At 41.9% G+C, this 26,999-nt stretch overlaps 1 protein-coding gene across 1 annotated transcript in view; it reads right to left on the bottom strand.

Annotated features, from left to right (window-relative positions):
- Nucleotides 1-1,304: 1,304 nt before the first annotated feature.
- Nucleotides 1,305-26,999, bottom strand: part of USP10 (ubiquitin specific peptidase 10) — a gene marked incomplete at its 5' end in the record, with an annotated part of 61,791 nt that continues 36,096 nt past the window's right edge. Inside the window, 10 exon segments of the mRNA XM_081032309.1 lie at nucleotides 1,305-2,367; nucleotides 5,693-5,758; nucleotides 7,626-7,770; nucleotides 10,791-10,956; nucleotides 13,927-14,104; nucleotides 14,891-14,990; nucleotides 15,922-16,025; nucleotides 16,263-16,318; nucleotides 16,733-16,842; nucleotides 17,453-17,544. Coding sequence (XP_080888435.1) covers nucleotides 2,180-2,367; nucleotides 5,693-5,758; nucleotides 7,626-7,770; nucleotides 10,791-10,956; nucleotides 13,927-14,104; nucleotides 14,891-14,990; nucleotides 15,922-16,025; nucleotides 16,263-16,318; nucleotides 16,733-16,842; nucleotides 17,453-17,544 — 1,205 coding nt within the window. The 3' untranslated portion in view covers nucleotides 1,305-2,179.

The following is a 26,999-nucleotide window of genomic DNA, read 5'->3' as shown; positions in this document are numbered from 1 at the left end:
CTACACACTGACCAAGACATCCCAATGTCCCACTCGATTTAAAATTCATCTCTACCACTTTTGAGAGAGATCTGAGATCTTTCAAAGAAAGTTTCTCAATTTCCAACATAGTTGGGGCTTGACAAATACATGCCTTAGCAATTTAAAGATTATGTAGAAATCCATCAATGACATTTGAGGGGGAAATTTCTCCTGGAAACACATAGGATGTGTTCCAAGATTTGGAAGCAGGCTGGTGTACCAACAATAGCATTCTTTATCCGACCTCGTTTCATGCGAAGGCATTCCCAGAACAGAGGGCCTTGTTGTTGAGAGGGAGCTCAATCTGACTCACAGGGGACACGTTAATCACTTTAAATAATAAGGAGCACTTCATCTTGCTGGGGGAGCATGAGCCATAGCAGTGATAGAGGCGGGGTGCGTGCGTTCTCAGGACAGAGAAGCCGTTCCCTTTGCAAGAGGCATGACCTGGCTCACAGTACGACAATCCAGAACTCAGTGAAGTGCTCCAGAACAGGGCTTATGTCCTCCTCAGCAGGGTTACTGTGATGGGGGCTGCTTCCCCCAAAGTTAACGTGGCTTCCAAACACCACGACTTCCATTAAGAATTGCACACGATTTTAATGAGAAGTGTAACATGACTTGCAAGTCAGCCAAGAGAATCAGAGCAGTGTTACAACAGGGTGAGTCGGCTAAGTGGCCAGTGGTAGGACTATAATGGATCCGTACGCTCTGGACATGGGGGGGGGAACGGGCTGTGACTGGGCACGCCAGATGGTAAGAAGAAGAGCTCGGGAGCCAAGCTCAGACCACATACAGCCACTTACTTCTCTGGAGATCTCAGGACGTGACAATGACTTGTTTGCATGGAGCCAGAATCCGGAGCACCAGAGGCACAGAGCCACTGGGGGTGCCCTGACCCGCTTGTGTCCCCCGTCTCTCTCCATCTCCTCCGAGGGTGGCGTCTGATGCTGCTACGACGTCCCGGTGGTACACAATTACAAAGATGCGAGGCCATCACCTAAATCCACCTCTTTGGTGATACTGAAAATGCCGGGGACAGAAACCACAGAGGGACAGTTTACCGCCCTTTTCTGCTATTTGGAGATTCAAAACACCCATTTGCCCAAATCACTACAGTAATAACCTCGGAAATATCAAACACGCATAACCTGAGTCTTGGTTCCGCTTTCACAAACACGTCAGGCTGACAGAAAGGCTTATTTTAATTCTGGAGGTACAGTCGTGTCTGCCTGAATTCCAGTCACTGGAAAAGGCACTCGCAGTCAAAGAAACACCATGCACAGCGTTAAACCAACTTTGTGATTTTTATTGATGGGCGACAACTTTATATTCCTAGGTATCACTAAACTGTGTACAATGAGAGACGCAGCATTATAGACGAGCAGGCAGCAGAATTAAACAGAGCAGACTTAAGGAAAGATCAATCTTCATTATTTTGCCCATTTTTTCATTATCTGTACACAGAAGCATGAATGCAATTTGAAATCTTTTAATGGCAATAAAGTTGCAATCACCCATCTATGTGACTAACATCTCAACTCCAAATATTTGATCTGTAATGTGTTGTAAGCAGTTTGTCATCGCACAATTATTAAAATGTATTTTTCCTGTTAGGAACCAGCAACTTATTTTTTTGTGTTTATTTATTTTTTTCTTTTGAAGAACTATTTCTTCTCTGATAACTGGCTCATTTTTATCGTTTATCAAAAACTAAAGGGTGGGGGAGGAAAGTGTGATGGATTAAAAAATTCATTTTTTAAGGAAAGATAAAATTCATTTTCACAAATTTACAAGTGTTGTTGCTGGTGCAGGATTTATTCTACGAAGCAATTAGACTGGGAATCAAATGCAAGTTACCCCCTCTTACTCAGGAATCTGAGTAAGCATTATCTCGGCATTATTTCAGAATTACGGGTTTCTGTGTATTTTCTTAAATCAAGCAACAGTCTGTTTCCACTAAGTGATTTTGATTTGGAAGTTAGAAGTCCACATCAAGTATGTTCCGCACAAACCCCAAGGCATCTCCTTTTCATTCGAGCCCATTGTTGCAAAAGGGAGAAAGAGTTTCTCTCTAAAGAGCCACTCAAGAGAGGAAGGAAGTCAGTGAGAGTCGGTGTCTAAAAGCGGGTGTCGGGCACACGCGGCACGCAGGCGGTCACAGCAGGTCCACGCGGCGGTAATACAGGAGGTAGGCTGTGCGGTCAGCAGTGGGCTTCACCACCTGGTACTGGTTAACCACCTTGACCGTCTGGTCATCAATGCGCAGCCAGCCGTTCAGACCAATCTGGAAGACGTCTGTAGTGTAGTGACCACCCGTGGCACTGCTGCCGTGATGGTAGACCACTGGAAGAGAGGGCCCAGGGAGGCGACCTGGTGAGAGAAGCACTGCACACCGACAGCTTAAAGGGACCCACCCAGCTACCCCGAACATCTGTCCTTCTTGTGGAACACCTTCCCACAGCAGGTGGGAGAGAGAAATGTCATTACACACGCCATGTTACTGAAACACAAAAACCTGAAACAATGTACAATACTGTTAATATACATCTTCCTAACATATTTAAAATGTTCGATACCTCACAAACAGTAAAAGAACTGTGAATTAAACGGGGTTTTGTCTCATTTGTCAGCCCTTCGGGCAAGGGTTAGCAACCATTTTAATATTTAATACTTGAGAGAGAATGCTGGAAGGCAAAATACGAGACACTCTCCCACAGAGCTGACAGAGGTACAAACAAATCCACCTCTGGAAACGCACACCCAGAGACCTACAAACATTCATGCCCTTGATCTAACCACGTCCACTTCTAGACTGTTCTAAAGAAATTACCTGAATCTTAGACAAAGATTTTATAACAGTGAAAAAAATGGAAAAACCTAAATATTCACTAGAAGGCATAATTAGTGAATTGTACAACAATAACATGGATTTTTTCACTCAATTGACTGTGACATAGGAATACGCTTCTATTACACGAAAACAAGAGAATCCTAGGTTTTTTGGGGATTGTCTTCTATGACGATCAAAAGCACGCGCCCCAGGAAAGGCATCGGGACCGGGAGCCGGGCTGTCTGAGCGGGCAGCTGTGGAGCAACCCTGCGGAGATGAGCCATCACTCTTTTGTTCTTTTAAAAAGTTTTCCAATTTTTCTACAATGTTTTAACAGGGGGGAAAAACACTTTATTTACTTAAATAAAGAAATCCTGTAATTCACTCAAGAAGCCTTAGTCAAAGGCCTATAAGAAATGTAACTGTTGAAAGATGCGATGAAGGAACGAAAGGACAAAGGACGCATTCCTCAGCTTCTGTGAAGAAGAGCGGCCGGGTGGGGGGTGGCCTGGCCAACGACAGATGCGAGCCTGGGTGAGGGAAACAGTCTCCGGGAAAATTCTGAAGATGTGGGGTGAGCTGTGCACTACCAGCCATGGCACAAAGGACAGTCACTTGGAGGGACACAATATTTAGCTGGCGGCGAGTTTCAGCAATAAATACGCCTGCATGTCACTGGGTTCTAGCAGTAAGTGTCACTTCTAGGGAGGTCCGAATTTACTCCGGGCCAGTGACCTTGGCTGGTTAGAGGATGGCACTTACGGCTTCAGTCACTGCGCAGGCTGAGGGCTCAGAGAACACTATGACCCTAGCCCTGGTCTCCCAGGTGACAAATATGACTGGTCACACAGATCAGCAAGACTGCAGGATGACCAGGTGGGAGAGAATGATGGCAACAACACAACAGCAATTAGGAGGCTGCCACAAGGCACAGAAGAGGCTCTGACCCCAAATCCACTGAGGTGCTTGTCCTGGATTTTTACCTCCAAGACCTAACTGACTTAGGTAAGAACTGTTTTCAAGTGACCGAGTCAGTAGGATTTTAAGGACCTGGCGGTTTAACTCATTTGTCTGTCCTTTAAGACACCGCCATCGTAAAAATTCAAGAGAAGAGCATTCTACATGTACTCAGGGTTCGTAAGCAGCAGCGTTAGTAGCTAATGTGGCACGAGCAGTATGTCACAGACACCGGGCAAGCCCACCTAACAGGAACAAAGGCTGAGGATGAGAGAGATTTTTTAAAAGCTCGTACATTTTAATTTTCACTAACTCGTTCTCTTTGGTTCCACAATTAGAACCTCTTTACTCACATTTCACAGAAAATTCTAAGCAATACAATGACCTTATTTCTGAGATCAGAAGACTCAAGACGAGGATTCGAGAATGCAGGTGACAGCAACTCAGGTACGACTCCTGGGCCACGTGGGTGGGGGAGTATGCACTTTCACTGGGGCCCCTTGACCAAGAGACAAGGAACTCCTAAACTTTGCCCTTGGTCATCAACATCCCCTGCCAGAGCCCCAAGGGAGAGAGCTGCAGGGAGATCGCAAAGAAACACTTTATCACCCAGTGGGATCTCGGTGCCAAACCCCAGGGAGCCAGGATGGGCCCTGGGGACTCCTGTGGTTGCACAGGTGGACGGCAGAGGCTGCGTGCCAACCACGACCTCAGAGCCTCTATCCTAAGGCAGGGCAAGGATGGAGACACTCATGAGGGCAAGGTGCCCACTGTCACCATGTCTGGGTCCCAGCAGGCAGCTGCCTTGGGGGACAAGAGAAAATCAAAAGGAAAAGTGCCTGGTGCAAAGAAAGAGCTGACTGGGCCAAACACCTGCTCATGGGGCATAGGACCTCACCCAATCCAATATCCTACAACCTTGGCAGGGGACTGAGGGCAGAGGAGGGTTCACAGAGCGGTGAACATTCCTCTCGGGTAAGAGTTTCAGTGTCTTCTTTTAGAAGACGGGGATACTACCACTTACCTCTCAGTTGTAAAGAATAAATAAGACACCACAGAAAAGGTATCTAGTAGAAAGGTTAATAATGTGTGAGGGCCCATAACACAATAGTGTCATTTAAAATTACAAACAGGCTCACCAAAAACAACTCAAAAGGAAGGATGACAGAGAAGCTAGAAAATTCTAATAAAAACTGCCAGAAAAGCAAACGCGATTGCTGCAACTGACAACTATCAAAAGAGGTACAAAGCCTCCGAGGCATAAGGGACCCAGGCTATAAAAGAGAAAGACGAATAGAAGGAAGGACAGAAGGGAGACAAGACAAGCTGGCACTGTAGGAGGCACCAGGCCAGGAGATCAGAGGTTTTAGGGCCCCTCGGCTCTGGATGCTTTGGATGTGTTGTCGCCCCCTTGTTGGGAGATTCCTGTGACTGAGGAGTCTGTGTGAGTTTAGGCCACCTTCTCGTGCACACGAGACAAAGCCGTATGGAAGAGGGCATGTGGAATGCCAGCTGGGTGACTCAATGTCAGTCACCTCACAGGTACCACATCTGCTGCACGGAAAGTTTACCTTCCCAAATTGCCAGGCTGGCAGCCTAAGCTCACTCGTCTGACACAGAGACAGAAGCAATCACATCACACGAAGTCTTATGTTGGGCTCAGCTTAGAGCCAAGAGGATATTCTGCCAAATTCCAAGCACCAAATTTCAGGTAACACACACATTTTCAAATGATTTCCCTGCTTAAAAAGTCCATAGTGATACCAATAGTGAAATCTATTTTCTATGTTAAGTGGTATTACAGCAAAATTGTGTGTGCGTGAGTGGAAACCCTTTTATCATTGCTTTAACAGGGAAATAATGTTATACAAATTGACTTACCTGCAAATAGTCTATAGGTTCTGTGGCATTTAAAGTTCTTATTTTTAACTCCTGGAGAAAGCAGTTCTGAAAAACAAAATATCAGCAATCCCAATCTATAAAAGCACTTACAGAAAGGTTCAGAGCAACAGCAACCAAGAGGTAACAAACTCCACTCAAGTAAAAATTTTCCTGGTGGACCAGGAAAACATAACTCCATCACTTTATTTGCATAAAAATGACCACAAGGAAAATCAGCTGTGCAGTATATAATAACAGACATAACCAGCAACCAACCCATTAAAGAAATATGAGGAATATACTGAACCTATTAAACTCATGCTAGAAACCCCTTAAAAGCAGATGTTCTAAAAAATGAGGGGTGGGGGGTAGTTGCCCACTTAAAAGCAAAAACCAAACGGAAATAGTCCCGGAAAACCTAAAAATTAAAATGCTTTCTGTGTGAGTCAGACCACAGAACGTGAATCCTGAGGGAAATGGTTTCTCCACAGAGGTACTAGTCTACCGGCTGGTGCAGGCCGGGGGCCCTCTCGTCCTTAATGCACGCAGTTCCCCTTTGCAGAGGCACCACTGAGATGCCAGGAGGAGTTCCTCTGGAGATGGACTGCTCTTGGCAGCCATTACTGGTTCCTTCTCTACTCCCCACCTCCACGACCTAAGCTAAGTCCTCTTGTCCGCATTTAGGTGATTTCTCTTTCTAGAAAGCATTTGAAGTGGTAGCTGACATAACAAGGCAAGAAAAATAACAAAAGTTAGGCAAATAAAATCAGTGTAGGAAACGAGTCAGCCCATCTAGGTTAATTTGGGGGCTGAGGGAAGATGCACGAGTGGGTCGAAGGACGCCTGTGGGACTCTGTGTAGTTTCCTGACAGCCACGCAAAAAGGGACTGATGACCCAGCATATGCTCTCAGCTAGAGTTTCTCTCCTGTTCTGGGGTTCCTATGGGGTCAGAAAAACATGCTGCCTGTGAATGAAGCCACTCAACAAGAGAGAGGAGGGAAGCACCGTACAACGGCACAGGAGTCCAACCTATCAGCCAAACGGGCAACTCCTGAGAATGGGGCTGAGGAGCCAGAGTCTGAACCTTAAGCTGAAGGAAACGGAACATCCCTGGGGGGTAGGCGAAGCCGACCTTAACATTAAGGCAGCCACCCACCAGTTCGAGTCACCTGGCCTGGAAGGTGTATTATACGGACGGAAGAAGGAAGGTGACAGGGACCCAGGGACTCTACAAGACTCAGGAACGCCGTCCCATGTCCTTTATTCCATCTTCCAAACACCTTGATATTTTGAGAATCACCTCTAGTTTGTTATGCTCCCAACCAAGCTTCAGTATCGCATAGTAAATCTTCCACAAATTCTGAAGCTGTCAAGGAAAGTTTTCCTTCAAGCTGTGCTTTTAGCAAGACAACTTGAACTGGGTGCTTTCACCAGAATGTGCTGACACTGCTGAGCCCTGGTTACCTGACGGAGACGTGTGGCTGACAGAGTGCCACTGATCTGACACACGTCATTGCAACCAGGTCAGAGGAACCCCCAGTGACCTATAGGGAACCTTCTCAATTCACTGAAAAAAGTCCGTTTACTCAGGCTGGTCCACATAGTTGTTAACACGTAGTACAAGGACAACTATTGTGTACCATTAATCTATAAAATGTTTACAGAAAAAGGACACTCACTTTGATGGACAAAACCTATTTTTCTAACCTAGTAAGATTATGTAGTTTATTCATTTTTGCCTTTATCTTTTTAAAAGCCATTTTAATGAGAATTTTAACATCAAGGTCTAGTAAACGTCAAGAAAGTGAAAACAGAAAGTCACGAAAGAAAAATTCCTTGACCTGGACATTCTACAAAAATACTAAGGTGTCAAGATCACTGGTCTCCAGAAATATTGTGAGCCTACATGCTTCTGACTTATCTATTTATTACCTTTACTAATCTCCAAGTCCACAGGATATTCAATATTTTTGATAAGCTTTTGACATCCACCGGTCTTCTCGTAAACAAATCGTTTCAGGTGCAGCACGAGAACAGGAGGGAGTTTTTCCAGAGTCACTCTTCGACTGATCTCCACCTAAGACGCAAGCACAGCAAGACACACCGGTCGTCTTACTTTAAGCAGCAGGCGCCGTCTCAATCTTCTCTCCAAGCCCTCCTCTGAGAGCTGACTCCTCAAGATCCTGGGTCACGGGATCTTTTGAACACCTCAGACGGCTACTGACATTCTTAGAAAAATGCATATGCCCCTGTCAACACAACTGCCGAGGATCCCTCGGGTCCCTGAGCCCATCTGTGAATTCAAGTTAAGAACTTTTGCTCTGTGGCATTAATGACAAATTGGCGTAACTATTAAAAAAAAAAAAAGCTAAGGTAGTAGTGCCTCAAGTATGTATTTAACTTGTTTGTTAATAACTCTCATAGTATGGATGTTTTAAATAACCCTGTTTATGGTTTTAAATAAAACTATTTATTCTAACCATTAGTTCTATAACAGTTTCTGTTTTGTCAATTTAATATGCCTTTTCATGGGTTTAACAAATGCTTTTTATTAAAATGCAGTTTGATATATACTTTATCAACTTAATATGTATTTCCACAGGTCTAATGAATACTTTTTATCAAAATGCAACTTCCCAAACAATACTTAATCCATTCCTCTACTGTTCTCTGTACTTATGAACTCTTTGATGCTTCCATGGAGAATACTTTTGGAGAATACTTTTGGTAGAAATATGTGTTAAAGTAACAATCCAAAAAATAGAAAATACAGAAAATGCTGAGAAAGCTTTTGGAGGACTAGATATGTATGGGAAGGTATCTAAGGGGGCATCAGGCTTTTGGAAAAAAAGCTCCATGGTTATCACAACCCCCTCCATGCCTGTCTCCCACCTAGACTAACATCCCAATGTGAAAACCACCCCATACCTCTTCTGCATACCCATCGTGTCTTTGTATTCTAGTGTCTCTATATCCAATAAGAATGTGTGAATAAATAGTGTAACTACAGCTCAACAGTTAAAACCAGGAATGGAGACTCCGGTTTCCTCACCTATGTATCAAGAGAGTTGGACTAAAATATCTCTTGGATGTTTCTCAGAGCTAATGACCTATGATTCTGACGTCAAACTTTCCAGCAGTTCACTAATGACTCATCTGAAATTCTTAAATGTGTTTTGGGTTTCCAGATAAACTGAAGCACACTTTCTTATCACCCAACAAAAACAGACCTTTTCTATAGAGCACATATTTTGTAAAATCATATTACCCCATAAACCATCCTGCGTTCGTTCCCATGGAAAAAAAACTTTTGACCTAAAAATGCAGTAAAATTAAACTCAGTATTTTAAAATGTAAATTTAAAAAACTGTATTCCAGAAAATGTGCTATTTGCTCTTTACAGATATCACAAGCTGTCCAAAATCTTCCTTCCTCAAACCTCTGCTTTTCTGAGTGTTCTGCTCTCATCTGATAACACACCACAATCATGGAGCTAAAACAGTGAGCATCATTCTTTTTCATCCTCAAGGTTCTACCAAAGTACCACTTCTTTCCTGAATCCCTCTTCCAAACCTGATACCTAGTAGAATAAAGAAATCATCTTTCCTTACCACTCTCTGAGAACAGGCCAACAACTTCCTCTAGCTCGGTCCATACCGCCACTCCACCCCCTCCCCAAACTCCAGGTTTAATTGCAGCAGAAGCAAAACAAAGGCAGACCCCTCCCAAAGGGGCTTTCCCAGTAGCCCAGGGAAAGCCTCGGTGGCAGGACGAGAGGGCCGACCTGCACAGCTGGCTCAAAGGACAGAACAGGAAGAGTGGCTATGTGGCCAGGACAGCAAGTCTACCTCTGCAGTCACGGCTGCCACAGAACAAGCCAAGTGGACAGTCCCCACAACCAAGTTCACAACCCAGCCACCCAAACCAACCTCCCTGAAACAAGTATCCACTATCTCTCTCTTCCATTAAGTTCCACCACCAGGCTCTTCTTAGCTTATTCACAAAGCCAACTGCCAAGATTCTGTCACTGGCTCCTACCACTTTTTTTTTTTTTTTAAAACAAAACCACCCATGACAAACAATCAGAAAATATGCTGGAGCATTAGGCATAACTTGTGCAAATCCCCCCAAGAAGCTGGCTTGACCAATCCAAAGCAGGAGACCCCAGATGAGCTACAGGTCTCCATGATCTACTTTTGTTCTTCTTCATTCAGAGCACAAGCGAAAGGCAAGAGTATGTCCGCCTCAGCCACACCAGGAGCTGGCAGGTTTTCTATACTGGGACGTCTCTTTGCTCACCTGGCAGTAACTACACACTATTATTTGAATCAAGTTCCACAGGAATCAACTGTTCAAAAATGTACTGCCTGTAACCAGCCTGCACTCATCTCCCCAACACATTTTGATGAATTCATTGCCATATCTCGGATGTAGAACAGAGAAGACACTCTCAACTGCAGAGCAGGAAACAGCCTAACTGACACATCTGGACAGAGAGGAACCATCAAGTTCTCAAAGAGCAGCTGCGCTCTGACTGAGCTGACAAGCACACCACACTAAGCTATCGTCTGCTTCTCTTGACTCCTGAAGACTGAAAGACTCAAAGGCTTTATCTTCTTTCAGATCAAATCAAAGAGTAACAGGCACCAGAACAATTACTTCCTATATTTCAGTGTCCTTGAAGACCTACGCTCAAATGCCAAACAGATGTGTCATGAATCTCTTTTGAGATTCATGACACTAACTAAGCTCATGACACTGTGCTCTATGATATCGGGAATGGAAATGAGCTATTCAGCCTCTGCGAGGGGTATTGATTTTGTGAGGTCATGATGAGATGGCCAAAAAAATTAAATGTAGCTCTGCAAAAATCATCTACCAGGCGATTACCTTGTGCTACACAATTCAGAGCTGAAGGGGGTTGTTAGAATCATGTTTCAACCATTCTCATCTAAAAGTGTGGAATCTTTCAGCCCAAAAAAGGTAAGCAAGTGATTTTACGAGGCAGAACTCAAATCCACTTGTCTTCATGCCTAATTCTCTGTTCTTTCCACCACACTAGAGTGCCTCAGGAGCAAGGCTCAACCATGAATATACCTCTTGTTTGGTTTTTGTGGTGTAACCTTGGACAGATTCTCTTGCCACCAAGCTTTCCAATGCGTCCTGAACTGTACGTATCTTGTCAGACTGGATATCCAACTGCAACGTGAAAAATGGCTGCAAAGTGGCAGATTCTTTTGAACTCTGCTGGTAAACCACAGACCTGGGAATTGAAAACAAAAACAAAAAATTTAAGAGACCACTCCTTCCCACTTTCTCTTAAGATTATCCAACAAAAGAAGAGGAATAAACACTGAAAATAAGATTATTCAACATCACTTTCCCAAGACCAAAAAGAACAGAAAAGCCAAAAATATACTGAATTTAAAAATAATTTCTGCTGAATACCACGTCCTAAGTATTTCTAGCAACTAAATCCACCAGTTGATAATTTTCCCAGTTCAAGTGTTCTGGAAGAAAACATAGTTCACCTTCCAAATTCCTTCACCTCCACTCTACATTTCATTTAATGCACCAATTAATAAATGTGACTATCTTGCCATGGCCTCAAAATGCTGACACTTCTCATCTTCTCAAAGTATCATAGCCTGCTCTAATAAAATAGAGGAAACCTCAAGGTAAACAGAATATTTTTAATGGCATTTTCCCCCTATAAAAATGACTTACAAAGAAGAGGAGCAGGGTGCATATAATAAAAAACAAGTTAACATTCCAGGAAACGGGGCTACCACCCTCAAGAGAAAAGGTGCCAAGTCAACCTTGTTTTCTTAGCTGGTTTTTTGTTTCATTTCTCTTTTTCTAAGTTTTTCTGAGTATAAATTGTGTGTGCGGCCCATCTCGCACTTAGCCTCAGCGAGGAAACATTCCAAGAGTTCAACAAGGGATTCTATTTCTGCAGCCTGAGTGACCTAGTTTATAAACGGAATAAAACGGGTGTGGATAGGTACTCAAACTTTACAGAGCAGATGCTGAAGAGCGAGCTAAAAGCTTTCCTGCTTAGGGTTTAATTTTCATAGGTCATTTTCCCAACACACAGTCTTAGGAAGTATACCCATGCTCCTTTTGAGTGTAAACACTTAAGAATGGTAGCCATTCCCTTGGTTCCAAAGGAGAATAGTGGGAAAACCAGTAATGAAAGTTGGTGAAGAAATCAAGAAATTGTCCTCTTAACTTAAAGGGCCAGGATTTTATCAAACCTGTCTCAGCAGAAAAAAGTGGCTAACGGTGCTGGTCCTTCTGGGGAAACTGAAAAACCACTGGAAGAGGGTAGATGTTAGAAGAAAACCGTCCAACTGGTCTAAATAAAGAATCACACTTAATGATGGCTGATACAGAAAGAATAGATGTCCCTAAAGTGTAAGAAGCAATTCCTTATCATTCCGTTTTTCAAAAAAAAAAAATCAACCACTAATTTCAAATATGGTGCTCTTTTTACATCCACTGGGGCTGTTCCTTCATCCCTCTTTCCCATCCCTAAGTGATTGCACCAAGAATGCTAACATAAGGGCCGGCCTGGTGGCTCAGGCGGTTAGAGCTCCATGCTCCTAACTCCAAGGGCTGCCGGTTCGATTCCCACATGGGCCAATGGGCTCTCAACCACAAGGTTGCCAGTTCAATTCCTCGAGTCCCGCAAGGGATGGTGGGCTGTGCCCCCTGCAACTAAGATTGAACACGGCACCTCGAGCTGAGCTGCCGCTGAGCTCCCGAATGGCTCAGTTGGTTGGAGGGCGTCCTCTCAACTACAAGGTTGCCAGTTCAACTCCCACAAGGGATGGTGGGCTGTGCCCCCTGCAACTAACAACGGCAACTGGACCTGGAGCTGAGCTGCGCCCTCCACAACTAAGACTGAAAGGACAACAACTTGAAACTGAACGGCACCCTCCACAACTAAGATTGAAAGGACAACAACTTGACTTGGAAAAAAGTCCTGGAAGTACACACTGTTCCCCAATAAAAGTCCTGTTCCCCTTCCCCAATAAAATCTTTAAAAAAAAAAAAAAAGAATGCTAACATGAGACTGCTGGGCTGATGGAAAGCTAAGGGCATAGTCAGCCTCCTCTTACTGCTGTTCACAGACCTACATCCCTGTTTCCGTCTTCCAACACGGCCCAAACCGAGGAACCGTATCTGGCAAAGACAAGTTGTAGCAGCAGTGGTTGGAGGCAGGGCATTCCCCAGAACACACCTGACCACAGGCTGACAGGGAGAGACTTCGAATAGAAAGGGGCTCTTGGAGTCTAACTCACAGCAAAGGGCACAAATAGGACTTCACAGGCACATGATGGCACAACCGGCTTCTAAATCCAGTCCTACAGCATCACGGACTAGCTTGTGAGGGAGTCGGCACAGATTTTCTGAGGTTATCATTAGCCTGTTGAAAGGTACTCAGTGTAAGCTGTTTTAGAGCAGGGAGAGACTGAACTAACTCTCAGTCAGTACCTTGAAAGGGTGTTATTTCTTTTGGATACGCAGCATTTGGGACAATGAAAGTCTAAGAGTCACTAAAACACCACCCCGGATGGTCCGCTGAGAGGAAGTCAGATGGTGGTGGGTGAGTGAACTTCCCTGGAGACAGAACAAGTCTTCCTGAATTCCACATCACGGTGGAACCGAGTAACTCTAATGTAAATAAAACCCCTTTAGAAGGACTTGGTGAATGAGCAAAAAGCTGCTGGTTTAAGGAAACTGGGGCAGAGGAGGTGCGCAGGTACTCCAACCTAAGTCACATGACCTCCTTTATGTCCAAGTATCTCCCTCCACTCTCCTTTGACTTTCTAACTCACTTGGCCCCAGGACCTAAAATTCCTCCAATCAGACACGTAAATTTCCTAACCAAACATGTGTTTCGATCAACTTGTCTTCCTCTTCCTACCTAGTTATGAGCCGCTGGACTTACGGAATGGAAGTGTTGATGGAGGGGAGTGAAGAGCTCACTCACTATGGAAGACCGGGCCCGGGGGGACAGCGCCCTCTGCAGACGGCCACCACAGGTCATGTGGAAGCAGTGGGGACTGACAAGAGAAGCATTGGAGGTCCAGGAAAAGAGAGCGCACCGCAGTGTAAAGGCAAACCATCGAGTGCAAATTTCTTAGGACAAGTCTTACTAAGCCTTTAGCAAAATGGCAAAACCCTAAAAAAGGCAAATTTTAAATTATTCCAGAAAAGCATAAACCTGATGTGTCCACCAAAAATGCCAGTGATTGGGGTCTGAACGAAGTCCGCCTGGCGAGTGACTGACGTCTTATTTCTGGGGCCCACTTGCTCCCATTCGTCCTCACTGCCTTCGCCGGGTTCTTCCTGCTCTTCCTCGTTCACTGAGTGGCTTTTGGGTCCGTTGGAAATAGTAAGTTCTGAAAAGCAGACAGTCTGCTTAGGCTATTATTTACAAGAACAGCAAAAAAAAACAAAAAAAAAAACAAAAATAAAAACTAACATAAAAAGTTCTACAGGCATCGCCTACAGAAATTTGTCAATTACAGTTTTGAAAACGATACCAGGGAATATTCTACATCAAGAACACACACACAATGTGTGACTCTACAGGCTCCCTGCTTGCATAAACTGCTAGAGAAGGCATTCCTGGGACAACTGGAGAAACTTGAAGATGGATTGGAAAGTAGATAGTATTGTGTAGTTACAGTTAGTTTTGTTAATTTGATAAAGGACGCTGGTCACGTAGAAGAGTCTTCTTGTCCTCAGGAGATGCTTGCTTTAGCATATAGGGGTGAACTAAACTGTTACCTGCAGCTTAATTTTGAAGCATTTCAGGAGAAACATGTATATACACTTCACGTGTGTAGAGAGAATAAATGAAAATGTGTTAACAAATGCAGAATCCAGCAGTTACTGTGATTTATCCAGCTATATGAGACTGGTGCAAAAGTAACTGTGGTTTAAAATAAATGCAAAAACCACAATTACTTTTGCACCAACCTAATAACATTCTTGATGGCACATATAATAGGCAATGTAAAAATAACTAGTTATCCTAATGAGTAAATAAGTGATTTCTGAAGAGCAAATGACTGTTAGGGGGGAAAAGCAACTGACTATAGGAGCCTATAAACATGTACTTAAAAATAATTCTTAAGAAAATGTTCTCACACATTTTTTGCAACACAAACATCATAACCTACTTTCATTATTTGGTGAGAGCAGTTTCTTTAGGTTCAACATTTCCTCGTGCAGCCCATTGAGAATGAAGCCTAAGTATTCTTCAGCATCTTCTTGGCGACCCTGGAAAGGTCAAACGCGATCACATGAGTTTTAACTGATTACTTATCCGAGACCTGCAGGGAACGTAATACCTGTATATTCAAACTAGGCCACCTTTTCAATTTTCAACAAATTTTAATGTAAAATGTTTCCCCCAAAATCCCATGAATTTTCCCTTGGACAATTGAGATGGGGGTGTGGAGGAAAGCAGGGGACAGACGAAACACTCATCTCTAGGTGATCGACCTCATGGGGATTAGATTTCCTTATTATGCTTTTCTGTATTTCTGAAATGTTCCACAGTAATCTCTATATATTACGTTTATATTTAAAAAGCTATTTAAAAGTTGTTTTGTTTAAATGCGAGAGTTAAGAATTAGTTGTCCTAGGGCCACCTCCCGGCACAATCCCAGGGTTCTCATTCACACGGGGCGTTATGAAATCAGCAGCCCTGAGACCCAAGGAGCTGTTCCACCCGTGAGTATGACTGAGGACAGAAACTCTTCTGAACTCTGCCACTACCCCCAGCCCCACTCACCCCACTCTACCTGAAAGGCAACAAATGTAGTGGTTAAGGGGCTGACTCTCGAGCCAGGCTCTGCCCTTTATGAGCTGTGTGACCTTGAACCACAACCTCACTTTTCTCAAATGTAACAAGGAAACAATAATCATGCTTTACTCACAAAGATTACCACACGTAAAGAACTTACAAGAGTATCTGGTGCACAGTAAAGGACACATGAGTTGGCTGTGCTTTTTATGATGATGACGACCATACTCCTTAAATTCACCCAAGCAATGGACTCCGTAACAAGCCTACATCTATTGTCCACACCCACCAAATCACAGCACTTCAAGCAGAGGGCAAGCACTGAATAAGCAACAGTTAAGGCACAAAAATGGAGCGAAAGGCAACACTTTATATACTGGCTACATTAGAGTAGTCCCAAACCTTTTCAGACAGGCTCGACTTGATGACTGTCAAGAGTCTATAAATATATGTGGGTTCAAAGGCAGCTCCAGGGCGGATATCCCTCACAATTTTATCCCCAAGAGCTGCAATGGAAATAGGACATAGATTTTCATAACTAAAATGAAGTCTTAAAATGATGAAAAGCAAAATCATCAAAACTCCCTCCCATCCCCACACCACAATGAAAACTAGCCTCGGTGTAGTAACCTACATTGAAAAAGACATTTTCTATCCAACAAGATTGAATTTAGTAAGTTCAGTCACCTGACTTCCTAACTCTCAGTATGTACTGACATCAGAAGACCTCATTTTCTACTCACCTTGTCTGGGTTTTGGAGGTACGGGCATATTAGTAAACTCGTTCATCAGCCGAACACTAAATATGAGGGGGAGAAACATGCTTAGTGGTGCATTTTGTAACAAGACATACTTTTACTAAAGAGTCTCGATGGCTAAGAAGAATATTAATTAGTATGAAGACAGCAAATTTCAGGTAACCAATACTATAATAGCCAGTGAGTTCTTAAATCTTTTCTACGTAAGTTTTTGGTATATTTTAAGTGATAAACTGGCAAACACTAAAATTTATCCAACTGGATCGAAACAACACAGATAAACAATGTTCCAATTCCATTTCTGGTTAAGTTCCACATATAAACAGTCAATTTTTTAAAAGTTGATTTGTAAGTCTCATTTGCAGGGTATCAAGAACTTGGCTAAACTATTTGAATTCTAATTATCAGAGAGGAAAACCCCGCCCCACCAACACATTTCTAAGCACCTTACTTACAAGCTGTCTATCATGGGCGTTGACGTGCAAGGCCTTTGCACTTTTGAATACAGAGGAATGAACTTCATCAGGTGATACATCGGAGGGCAAGCAACCAATGCCTGCAGTGTCTAAATATTGGCAGTAAAGGAAGCGTAAAGGAAATGAAACAGACACTCCAAATTTCCCAAAGGCACATGAAGCACAAGAGCATATAAAAACTATTAGGTCTCTGCAAAAGTAATTGTGGTTTAAAAGGTTAAAAACAATTGCAAAAAACTGCAATTCTTTTGCACCAACCTAATAAACAAGCGCAGGACACCGAATGCCTTAGATGTGTAAACACAAAAGGGACTAAACCAAACCATCATGGGGATAACTGCCTTGTGAGATCCACATAGGGGTTTACTCTGCAATCAGTAGTTTACATACAAGAACTTGATTCAACCACCATAACCAAATCAGTGAAAACGAAATTTCCAGTTGTAACTGCTCTATTATTTGGGGCCACTCTAACGAGAAGAAAACTTGCCTCATTACTCAATCAATGCATCTTTTGGGGGGAGGGGATCAGGAAAAAACACTGTGTATAAGCAAGGTAGGCAGACTAAGTAAGGACCCTAGTTTCTGGATTCAAAATTTAGGGTCGATGCCCCCATGGAAGTGGAACTAAATCAAATGCACCTGAGGAAGAGAAAACTGTAGTGAGCCAGCCCTGGGGATGGCATTTGAGAAGGATACAGCATTAATGTAGCACCAGTTTCCTTTATTGATCAGCCCACGGGGTTGCAACGACACTGGTTTATGTACTAGGGTTACGTTCTCCAGTAACTCTGAAAGAAGCATATGTAAGAAGTTAATGACACCTAGGGAATAACACTGAAGCCAATTTTTATGCTCTGCTCTAGGAGTGTTCAAAACCCCTTCACTAAGGCACATACCCAAAGAAAAGGCATACTGTGTTAAAAAGCTTCATTCCATTCAACATCACGTACATTAATAATGAAATTTTTAAAAAATATATTTCCCCCAAACACCAACACTTACTCATCTTTCTGTGGGAAAAGAATTCGGGAGCATGCGGATTATTTTAATACAAAACAGAAAAAGCTTAAAAATAATGTATCAGTATTAGAGAATAGATTTAAAAGATACACGCTTTTTTTCCTTGAACCCCGACAGCTTGGCGTGCCATGGTCCCCGGGACCCCAGCTATAAAGGTATTTACGTGCAGAGCTCGCATCTCATTCATGTCTGAATCCCCAGCAACTGCTACAGTAGCCAATATATCACGGTGGGCATTCGGTGACTCTTCAGTGAGTGATGATACTCCTTTTGGGGACAACTATCGCCTATCAACTAAATGCTCTTTTTCACTAGAAGTCAAGTTTAGGGACTGTTTCGTACCCTGGAATTCCCTTATTTCATTTAGAAACAAGCTTCTGATCCTCAGACTTCACCCTTGGACATCGCTCCTCTTCAGTCTTAAGACAGTTGTAAATGCCATCTTTGATTTTAAAAAATTACATGCTTTAAATAAGTTTTTTCACAAATTTTTTTTTAAATAAGTTTTTTCACAAATGCTTTAAAACAAGGTCTCCCATGTGCCGTTATGAAACTTGTAAGCGAGAGAGCTACAATTTGTGGACACATTCTACACTTAGTAAGTGCTTCACAACTTACATATATGTTAACAAGCTGCACTTCATCCCTAGTAATCCAGGAATACCACCACTGTCCGCCTCTCACCAATGAGGACATCGAGGGTCAGAAAGGTTGACTACTTGCCTGTGATCACAGAGGAGCAAGGTAGCACAGCCAGTACTTGAAATACATGATCTGTGGCCAGACCACACAGCTTCTTTATTTTTAAGTTGTGTATAGGAAACACTAGTGTTCCCCCGAAAATAAGACCTAGCCAGACAATCAGTTCTAATGCATCTTTTGGAGCAAACATTAATATAAGACCTGGTCTTATATTATAGTATATAAGACCCACTATTGTACATTACATTACATTACATTATACTGGGTCTTACATTATAGTAAAATAAGACCGGGTCTTACATTAATTTTTGCTTCAAAAGGCGCATTAGAACTGATTGTCCGGTTAGGTCTTATTTTCGGGGAAATACTGTAAGTGAGCATATATTTGACATTAGCCACCATCCATTCATCATCACCCAAACAAAACAAGTCTCTTTTCTAAAACACTGTTGGACTTGGCAGGTCCAGGACTTAAGCATTAAATGTAGGAATTAATTTGCAAAATTCTAACATCAACACACACACTCCCCTCCCTCCTGTGAGAGTAAATGCCCTCTTTGCTCTAATTGAGGAAGCACGAGGAATAATTTTCCCATTTACAAAACCATTACAGGCTCAAGAGAACCCCCTGGAATCTGTTCAATTAGACTAAGTTTGCAAAACTCCTCTCATCTCTCTCTCTCTCTTACCAGGGTATAGTACTGGGCCTTCGATGAGTAACAGATCAGTTACAGAACTGAACCAGAAGCCTCCACGTGATAACACCCAGAACAGACAGTACCAGCCATGCGGTAGATTCTATGCTAAGAGCTTTATCTGTATTACTCATACTCGTCCTAACACTATCAAAGAGACACCAGTACCATTCCCATTTTACAGATGAGAAAACTGAGGGCCAGAGGGGTTAGATAACTGGTGTGAGTCACGTAACAGCTGACATGTGAGCCTGGGTCTATCTGACTCCAGAGGCTGGGCTGTTTCTTCTCAGTAGATAATGGGCTCCACTTTAAAAATCCTTTTACTCTAAGGTTTCAGATACTAACTGATCCCCACAGGCTTAAGATCTTCTACTTACAATGGATTTTTGCATCTGTATTTGAGCCGTATTGTCACAACAGTCCATAATTTCCAATGTGTGCCACACAATGGCAATTATTTAATATAATTATCCTACAAAGAAAAACCCCGAATTTTCAAATAAGCATCAATCCCAAATGAACACTCCAGCAAGATACCTGTGAATCTTTGCCATAGTATTTTTATGTGTAAAAACAATTAAGTTTTTATATAACTGTAAGACTCAAAATCAACTGCCTTCCTCACACAGGGACCTTGTATGAAACGACACGCTGCCATTGGCAGAGCCCTGCCTGGGCACCAGCTCTTGGAGGCACAGATTCGACTGAGAGGTGGCCCTACTGCAGGAGTTTGCAGACAGTGCAGGGACATCACAGGCAGGTGACGATGAAGGGGGAGGGGGGGCAGTGGAGGGGATGCTCAGCCCAATCCAAAGATCAGAGAAAGCCTGAGACGGCCTGGGGTCAATGACGACAAATGACGACAAATGGCAGCTGACACCAGAAGAACGTCTCCCGATGGGGTAATGGTGCCTTCCACCCAAAGAAGTACAACAGGATGAGTGGGTTATTTTTTGTTCTGTGCAGTGGTGAGATAATGAGTTTACTACCTTTTGGAGGTGCTGATCAGAGGTACCCAGATGACACCAGTAAATAGTATACTTACACCCACAGACCAGCAAGGTATCTATACTTAACGTATACACGGGTCCCTGCAGCTCGGGGCTAGAACTGTGCATTCTGACAACACACACAACAAGAAAAGCCCTGGGTAGTAAGAAGAGGAACCCAAGCAGCACCATATCTAAATGACAGGCCAAGAAGAACCTGTAACAGTGATCCCGAAGGACAGGGCAGTTTGAATTAGCAGTGGTGGCAGAAGCAGGGTGTCGGGCCTCAGGGGCACGGGAGGCAAAGTCTTCTAGGGTGAGGGGCTGGGTGAAGGTCTACAGGGGAGATAGGGAGGAGCTTGATGACGTTAATTTCTGTTCAATATGGACACCAGGGGAAAAATGGAAAGAAAATGGCCAGGGACAGGCACACTACATCTATCTGAAACTTCCCTTCCATATCAACTGTTTTTAATAGACCGCCCCCCTAAAATAAATGTTTATAGTCAAAAGTACTTTAAGTATCTTGTTAAACAAATTCTAAACTTCGTTTATGACAAGGCTAACTCCATTCTCAAAAGCAGAGGCAGGTGCAACATCAAGAACAGCTCTAAGCTCCACTGAACAAAATGCATCCCCTCTTAGGTTCTTAACTAAGCGACATGCCCAGAATAATCTGCACACCCGGAGAATGAAACACTCAACCCCTATGGAATCAAGAGAATAAATCCAATTTAAAACTGGCTATTAGCTGGCTTCTTTCCAACATTCAGCTGGGAAACAGCATGTATTCCTTGGATGGAAGCTGTTAGTTTCTACATCAACCCTTCCCTTGAATTGATGCCAGCTTCTGCTGGCAGTACTGCAGGTTGGCGTATTTTAAAGAGCAGGCAGGTAAAAAAGCAGTTTCACTGTTGATCTTTCACAATATTAAGTTCAAGTCTCTTAGCATCACCTAGTGGCTTGTTCAATAACGGCAAGTAACATTCCAGGCAGACACGTAGCTACAAAATTAAAAACTCTTGAAACATAAAGTAGAACAAAAGGACACTTAGTATATTTTATTAGCAAATATACAAAACTAGCTTCTTTTCAAGCCTTTAACATTCTTTGAAAGAGCCTTCTGATACAATCTTCATAAATGTAGATTAGTAAGTCTTTACAGACCTAGGAAATACAGAGACACTGAACAATGTAGTTTCATTAATGGTTATGCTGTTCTGCATTTTTCTCTACAGTGACAAGTCTTCCAGAAGCTAAAATACAGTATCATTCTGTTGCTGGTATCTTCCAATGATCCTAAACACTACACTACTCTCAAAGTACGGTTGACTGATGACTGGAAACTCCTCCCTGAAGACATCTCCGAATTGTCTCTCTCCATGGCAAGACACTGTGACTATCTACCTTGTATTAGGGGTGTGCAGCACCCCCCTGGACCGGAAGCTCCTTGCAGACAACAGCCTCACACTACTAACCACTCAGCTGAGTGTTCCTGTCCAGGGTAACAGGACTGCATGGTGACTTGTCCCCAGCCTAACGTCCCCTCCTTATTCCATACCCCTCTGCAAATGAGGACGTCTCTGTTTCTACTAGTAAGAGCTGCCATCGGTGCCTTTTCTATCTTATTCCTGGGCCAATCATTACTCACTGACCTAGATAGCGGATGGAATACTGTAAGTACAGATTAGACAGTAATGTGGGATAAGAACTAAACATCAGGAGGCTAAAGTTGTTCGTTATGGTACATGACTCCAGTCCAGTTTGTTAGAAACAACCCACTGGACTTTAAGGTCATTCTATCACATAGTTTAGAAAGCCTCCAGGCACACCCTGTGGATAAGCAGACAGGGCGAGAATTCAGGAGGACGAACCAGACACGGGTTGCCGCCCTGGCTCCGCCACGTCTTTCATTTTGCACCGTGGCGCAGATGATTTCACTCCTCACCTGTCAGAGAGACTGCACCATGAACGGCTATGGGGAGGCTACGTGATAATGTAACACACGTACGGAAAACACCTAGCAGCTCATTACAGATGCTCCATAATCATTAGAAAATAAAGAGCTAATATTAATTTATGGAAGTTTTGGAGAACCAACAATATTCAGTACTCCAACAAGAAATAAGTTATCTTAAAATGAAGTTTTGAACATTCTGTGTACATTAATAAAGTTCCATTTCAAAAAGAAAGATTATAAAAAATTAAGCTAAGATTAAACATCTTATTGTCTAGGATTTTCTTAAAACCAAATGTCCAAGCAATTTAAAGGTTCATTTTTGTAACATTGTACATTGAGCCTTTTTCCCACTGAATAATTTCAATAACCAACTGAGCCAGACACTAACTCCTGATACAGTTTGTAAAGTGTGCTTCTCTTCTCCCTCCTACAGAAATAACACAGGTTCAAAGACTATTATAATTCCGGTAAATAGTCACCTATCACTATTATTGAATCCTATTAAAATGAATGAATCCTATTGTTCTAATTCAAAAGTCAATTATTCATGATTCGCAGACAAGCCAGTATGAATACTGCTTTTAATTTTTTCATATAACTCTTGTCTCTATTTAATAAAGTTCATTTTATAAAAACACCATTTACATTACTACTTTATTTCTTGACTAAAAGTCCAATAAATACTACAATTATGGGGGTGAAGAGAATCAAAACAGGGAAGGGCCGCCAAATAGGAGAGAAGGCAAGGTATTTCCGGAGGTTGAAACTTGAAATCTGACATGTCCGAAGTCAGGATTGTGGCTTATCCATTTTACCTTCTTTTAGGGCAAATAACCAGAAGTTGACTGTAACAAACTTTTCCCCCAGAAGCCTTTTTTTCAATTTATTGGTATCGGTGTAATTTTACCACTCAGATCCATTTAGATAGCAACTTTAGGAAGAAGGCCTCCCCAATCCACCTGAGTCTCCCCAAAACAATGTTAATGGAACAGTACCAAATGCCCGAATGATTCCGTATCACATAAAAGATGCAAAATTAAAAGCGATGTCTGCACTTTTGTAACAGCTCAAACACTAAATGGCTCAATCAAAGTTCACCTTTATGAAAGCTGCTGACATACAGAAAAACTGAGTGCTTAATATCCTTTCTTGTATTTCAAGACATACAAAGTAGTTCCCATGCTGCCACAAATCATTCAAATGAAATGATTTATAAACTCAATGGCAATATTGTAAACTAATAATGTAAATTTAAGTGAACATAAGCTATAATTATTCTTATGCACACTTTACGCATCAGATTTTGTTTTCCTAAAATTAGGATTTAGGTTTAAAATCCATGAAAATGCAACGCACAGAAATTTCACTGATTCTTAAGGCTCAATAACTGCCCCATAACTGACATTCTGATAAGCTGACCTGCTTTTCTGTCATCTTCCTAACTATCCAGAACATTCTCCAAGTGTTTTCATTTTCCTCATTACATCACTTTGGAAAAACTTACACTACCTTGGTTACCAAATCACGTGGCGCAACCAAAATAGACCACTATCCACTGACTATCAACTTATGTTTTATAAGTGGAAGGGTCTTCGTTTAGTTCCACGAATTAGAAACATATCATAAATACCAGCAAGGACAGATACATATCAAATCAGACATGGACTGAACTTTCAACTCACAAGCACGGATTCCTGCAAAGTGCCACAGCTTAGGGCATGCTACGTCATCGCTACTTTGGAGAATTGGAAGAGACAATGCGAAATATTTGAGAAATCATTTCCCAAGGAGGGAGACGTATGATTCATAAACCACCAAATCAAAGATCAATCATAGGCTATATTTTTGTTACATTTCAAATAAATACGGACACAGGAATTCATTTTCCTGGGCAGATCCAACTTGTAAGGATTTTGTTGCGCAGTCCGCCAACAATTTTTAGGTGCATAAAGCCACTGTGAAAAATTATATATTAAACGGGTTTTGACTAAAATTCTTAAAAAATGACATTACTAGATACTTCAATTTCCTCACAGAACGAAATTTTTTTACAGCTATCAAAAACCTCAGTTTCCCTAGCTCATTTTCACTGGAATTTTAATTCATTTTATTTGGGCATTTGGCCTAGTCTTTCTCCTTCTCTGCCATTCACTTACAGTCCTTTATAACAAAGCACACTGGGTTCGCTTCAGCAGCACATATACTCAAACAAAATACACTGATGCACAACTTTAAAAGCAAAACACAAAATAGCTCTATTTGTGATTTGAAAGCAGTTGATGCAATTTAGGTTTGGGATACAACAAATATTCCTTATTAAAAACCCAGGAAAAGTTAGATGTCCATTAAAAGGACATGCTGAATTTCAAATACCACATGTAGAGCAACTCTCCATTAATGAGCACATGGAAGGAACAACAGTATAGACAATCCCTACGTTACCAGTATTTGTCATACTTACTCTTGAATGAATATGGGTCAGTCTCATGTTTTGCACCCATTAAAAAAAAAAAAAAGAAGCTAAAATTTTCACGTTTCTTTTTCTTGTCTCCTGGCTTAGACATTCCTACTGAAAAATGGCAAATACCCCCTCTCAGACTGACATAAACCACTCACTGAAACACAGAAGTCTTTCCAGGCCTCTGCAGACCTTTTGTTTAGGTTCAGACTTCCTGCGGGGTTGGAGAAGGCATTTAGTGTTTCAGTTTAAGTGCTCTTCCCTTCCATCTCCTTCTTAAATAGAGTTTACAGTTATGAAGAAACGGTCAGTGGAAGAAATGCTGACAAATAATTTACACCGTGAAGATGGCCCTGCCACCAAGAAGTTGAAAGCAGAACTCATTAAAGTAATGGATACACAATTTACAAGGAATCAAGAGTTGGTTGTATTTCACTTCAAAACATGACCCTTAGTTTTTGTTTACAGTTGATTTGCCTTCCTAAGTCGTATCTCACTTGTGGTTATACAAAAATTAGCTGGCATTTATTAAGCAGAGACTTAATGGCAGGGCAGGGCAAATGATGCAGAAATGCGAACATCCAAAATAAATGAACCTGGGATCAAACATTGGCTGTGGATGCTGATGTCACTCTAAGAACTCAAAAAACAAGTGACAATGTCTGAACTGTTCCCTTCTCCCTCTTTCCCCCAAGTTAGTAAGTATAAGGATCAACAAAAATTACTCTCAGTAGAACCAGTCAGATGCTAATGCAGGTCAAATACTATGATAACCAACATCAATGACCTTTCAATGAAGCTAGAGTTGCACAGTGAAATGCTGCTTAAACAAGTGGGCCTGCACTGAAAAGCATGTCCGCTACGGGGAAGTTTGTGGTGCTGTCTGACTTATGACAAATTTAATGTTTTTATCATTCTATAAAGTAAATCTCTAAGTTGGAGAATATGACAAAGACAAAACTTCCAAACAATACCACTTTACCTCAGCTAGATAGGATTCCAAGTGTCATTCAGTGACTATTAGCACCGCATTATTTTACAGAAGTAATAATGAAGACTGTCAGCAACTACATTCTGTATTTTCAAGGCTCAACAAACAGGCTCAAAAGAATGAAGTATTTTAAAAGGAACTAACTTTTGCTCAGATAATTAAACTAACTTTTGCTCAGATAATTAAAACATTTTTGTAACTGGCCTAATGGAAATAGGATTAAGAAAAGACATGGGCTATAAATGATGAACGTCTAAGTATTACCTTGTCTTGTACACCTGAAACTAATAAAAAAGAAAAAAAAGAAAAAAGAAAAGACAAGACATGGGCTGGGGGAAGGGGCGGGGCTTAGGGAGGCACCGTAGGTCAATTCAAGAATAATTACTTAGATCGTACAACGCTCTCTACTAACTAAGTACCCCTACTTTTACAGCGTTTTACAAAGCAGGTTAACATTAGATTTTAACAAGTTAATTAGATTTGAACAGATATAGAACATAGCCAACTATGTATCAAACCACATTTAAGGTCATATGACTAGAATGCTTTAAAACATTTAAAATGAAGATTTTCTTTCTTATCGTAAATAAAGACTGAGAAAATTTCCCAAGAACGAGTTTTCCTTTGTGAAGTAATTTTTAGGAACAAAAGTATAATTACAATGCCTTCGTGAATTTTAACTCAGAATGTACAAACTAAAAAGCATCCCACCACGCACTTCTCATTCTAAGTTAAAAATAAACTTTAAACTTAATGATGTATACAAAGACGTACACTGTCTTATCCTGACTGTAACAGCATTCCCATGCAGTGAATACATTCTAAGTTGGAAAGAAATCACCTGGCTTTTCAAAATACGTACAATGCGCAAAATGATCATTGGCTTATCAGTTATCTTCTCAAGAGAACTCCATATACGAAGAATATTCAAAATAATGCATTTCGTATAGGGATAAAATGCTCCCTTTTTTTAAAAAAAAGGTATTGTTTGCTGTCATCTCACTGCCATCCAATGAATGTGTTTTATATCTGATGGGATTCTAACCATTCATAAAAGGATGTGCATTTTTGCAGCTTGCTGCTACTGCGTTCGTCCTCATCCTGATAATGCTGCCAGGTGTTCCAAAACGTTCAATCAGAACACATCACATGATGCCTAAATGAGACAGCCTATGTCATGTAACTCAGCTAATGAAGGAAGAATCTGCAGGCTGGGCTGCTCAGCCTCTTGGGATGGTGACACCTGAAGAAATAGCTTTGGCTTCTCAGATACATATCAACAGATGCTGCCCTGTATTTCTGACTTCCTACTTTAACTTAAAAAACAACCGCAAATTTTGTAGCTTTGCATTTTTATTGTGCATTGGTCCTAGTTTTGAGCCTTAGCACTTCAAAATCAAACGTTTATTTTGGGCCAAACTGTTC

Source organism: Rhinolophus hipposideros (assembly GCF_964194185.1).
Source record: "Rhinolophus hipposideros genome assembly, chromosome: 21".
NCBI lineage: Eukaryota > Metazoa > Chordata > Mammalia > Chiroptera > Rhinolophidae > Rhinolophus > Rhinolophus hipposideros.
Note: the sequence above shows the minus strand (reverse complement) of the source record. Positions and strands in the feature narration are given on the sequence as shown.